Raw genomic sequence first — 2,549 nt, forward strand, 5'->3', positions numbered from 1 at the left:
AGATCCTGAATCATTATCATTGATGTATACATAGTATGCTTTATCAGTACCTGTCCAGTGTGAAATGGATGGCCATTTGATCAATAGATACAATAGGTTTAAAGGATTGTTCCTTGTGACTAAACCTGATGATCTTTGATGGAGTGTGTGGATTATTAGCTGTCAATACACGAGTAATCTCCTCCTTCAGCTCCTACAGCAAAGTAACTATGAATTTGACTAGAAAATGCTTATTTCTCAATACTGATAAAAATCCAAATATTATTTTGTACATGACAGATTCACAGTACCTGTTCACTCAGCTCAAGTTGATCGTCAGGCTTGACTAGCTGTGGAGCAGTCATCCATTCAACATGACCTTCATCACCTTCTCTAATATCATCATCCTACACTACACAATAACACACAATAGTACACATAGTTTGGTATAACTCTCTCTCTCTCCCTCCCTCCCTCTCTCTCTTACTCTTCTCTTAGGTCCTCTTGATGGAGCATGAAGGCGTCCCTTTGAGTCCAATTGTGTACGGCTACCAATATAACTCTGTGAGATACGACGGACACTAGGATTCTGAAGAGCAGGCTACATATAATGAAAAAATTATCATTATCATTCTTTCATTAGTGTACATGTGTTATACACTGTACAAGTACAACTGTACCAACCTTTGATTTATCCTGCAATTGCTGCTGCTTGTCTTTCTGGCCTTTCCCTCCTCCTTTTGCTTTCCCTTTTCCACCAGTACTCATCTTTTTCTCTCTTTTTCTACAAAGTTTCAGCTGGGCCTGAGCTTCCCTTATTATTTATTATAAGTGGTTGTCAAGGTAACAAAGTGACCACACCTGTAAAAACATGGCATCTATAACCCACCGCCCACTTTAAAACATGGCGGTGTCTCCACTCGTGTCAACAGTTTGTCTACGAGAGCGTCTCCTCAATGGAATGAAAGCCAGTCCGAGAATAGTTGATGGTGAGTCCATTATCATGTAGATCAGTTAGAGAGAGAGAGAGAGAAAGAGAGAGAATTACTATTAGTCTGTATCGTCCTACTCATGATAATATCAGTGATTATCCATGCTGGCCTCGATGCTGGCAGATCAGTCTATTGCTTCTATTACATGTATATCCAGGAATGATCAGCAAATAGAGAATACGCGTGCTAAGTATATTCATAACTTTTAAGTACCGTATATCCAACCCACACAGTAAATTGGCTACCATGTTGGACGTCAAGTTTATTAAGAGTTCAATGGGGGAAAACACATTTTCTTGCCTTGCTACCTTCTTGAGGCCTTTTTCGGAAGCTTAGAAAGCATACTCAGGATCTAATGGGGTCTAGTAGTCACCTGCAAAATTGCTATTAAGAAATACAGAGCAGTTTCCTGGTACCAAGCCTTTTTCTATCGTTTCTCCATTCCTGCCAATGGAAAACTGACATCCAACTAACTAATTTTTTTTCTTGAAAGTTATTACAGTATGCAATGAATACATTTATTTTGTAATGAATATACTTAGCATGGATATCCTCTATTGATTCAGACATTAAGTTTTTGACATGAATAGTCCGCACCCCTCAATAATATTATTGCTTTAGCCTTTTTTGTTGCTACCATAATAAAGAACTTTTGTGGGCAAATAGTCAAGCTGCTTAATTTGGCAGTTTCATTACTGTGTCTTTTATACTGAGGCTTTCCAAAAAATCTCCCAATTACAAAATTAAATGCTCAACCAAACCCTCTCTTTATCATGCACTAGGATCATCAGGAGGACGAAGCGCATTGGAAGAGTATAAGGAGAGAAGGATAGGAGAGGCTGTGTTCATTGACATTGATGAATTGTCAGATCAGAATAATGAATTACCTCATATGCTTCCATCAGCAAACCAGTTCAGTCATCATGTTGGAAAGATAGGTGATTCTACTGATGGTTCTTTCATCAAGAGTAGGGGCCACTGATGAATAGACCAGCTTCCTGTGGGGGAGCAAGTAATTAATTTAAGGAGTTGAGTAGTCAGCACTCACGATGAGCTCTCCTTGGCAAGCGATCGTTTGCAAGTCACCACCACCTCCATGATCCACCTCCATCTCCAGTTTCGACTAATTAATTACTAATAATAAGAAATTATTCAACTATCACGTGACAGGTGCATGATCCTTTATCAACATCCCTCTCTTGTCTCGCTCTAACAAATGGCTGCTTCTTACCTTAATCTGTTGTCATCCGTGTCTAAGAGGCTTCCTTTACTTCATCAGCCGTGTGTTTCCGTCACCCGACGACTCTTCTCGTCCGAAATTAGTGACTTGTTCTGTAGCGTGTTTGATAAAGAATACAAGTATCAATGGTCTGTGAGCGAGTACAATTTAAAGGAAGACAGGGTCCAGTTAAAGTTGTTGAAGAATCTGAAAGAGAGGGGGTTGACAGAATTATCTGATGAGAATCATCATCATCATGACATCAAATATTTGGAATTGAAATATGAACCATCAGGTGACCCTTCTGATACCCGTAATCCTTATCGTTTTCTTTATGTACGAAATTTCTACAATCGATT

At 39.2% G+C, this 2,549-nt stretch overlaps 1 protein-coding gene across 1 annotated transcript; it reads right to left on the minus strand.

Moving 5' to 3' along the window:
* Window positions 1-50: 50 nt before the first annotated feature.
* Window positions 51-2,105, minus strand: LOC109590812 (dynein intermediate chain 2, ciliary-like; the record flags this gene model as incomplete). The annotated part of the gene is made up of 7 exons (XM_020006687.1): window positions 2,020-2,105; window positions 1,859-1,969; window positions 841-1,109; window positions 664-788; window positions 467-580; window positions 291-386; window positions 51-193 (listed from the first exon to the last, which is right to left on the minus strand). Coding segments are annotated over exons 4-7 (437 nt in total), but the record flags the coding sequence as incomplete, so codon positions are not given.
* Between the last annotated feature and the right edge of the window lie 444 nt (window positions 2,106-2,549).

Source organism: Amphimedon queenslandica, unplaced genomic scaffold (assembly GCF_000090795.2).
Source record: "Amphimedon queenslandica unplaced genomic scaffold, v1.1 AMPQUscaffold_9434_Cont18534, whole genome shotgun sequence".
NCBI classification, from domain to species: Eukaryota; Metazoa; Porifera; class Demospongiae; order Haplosclerida; family Niphatidae; genus Amphimedon; species Amphimedon queenslandica.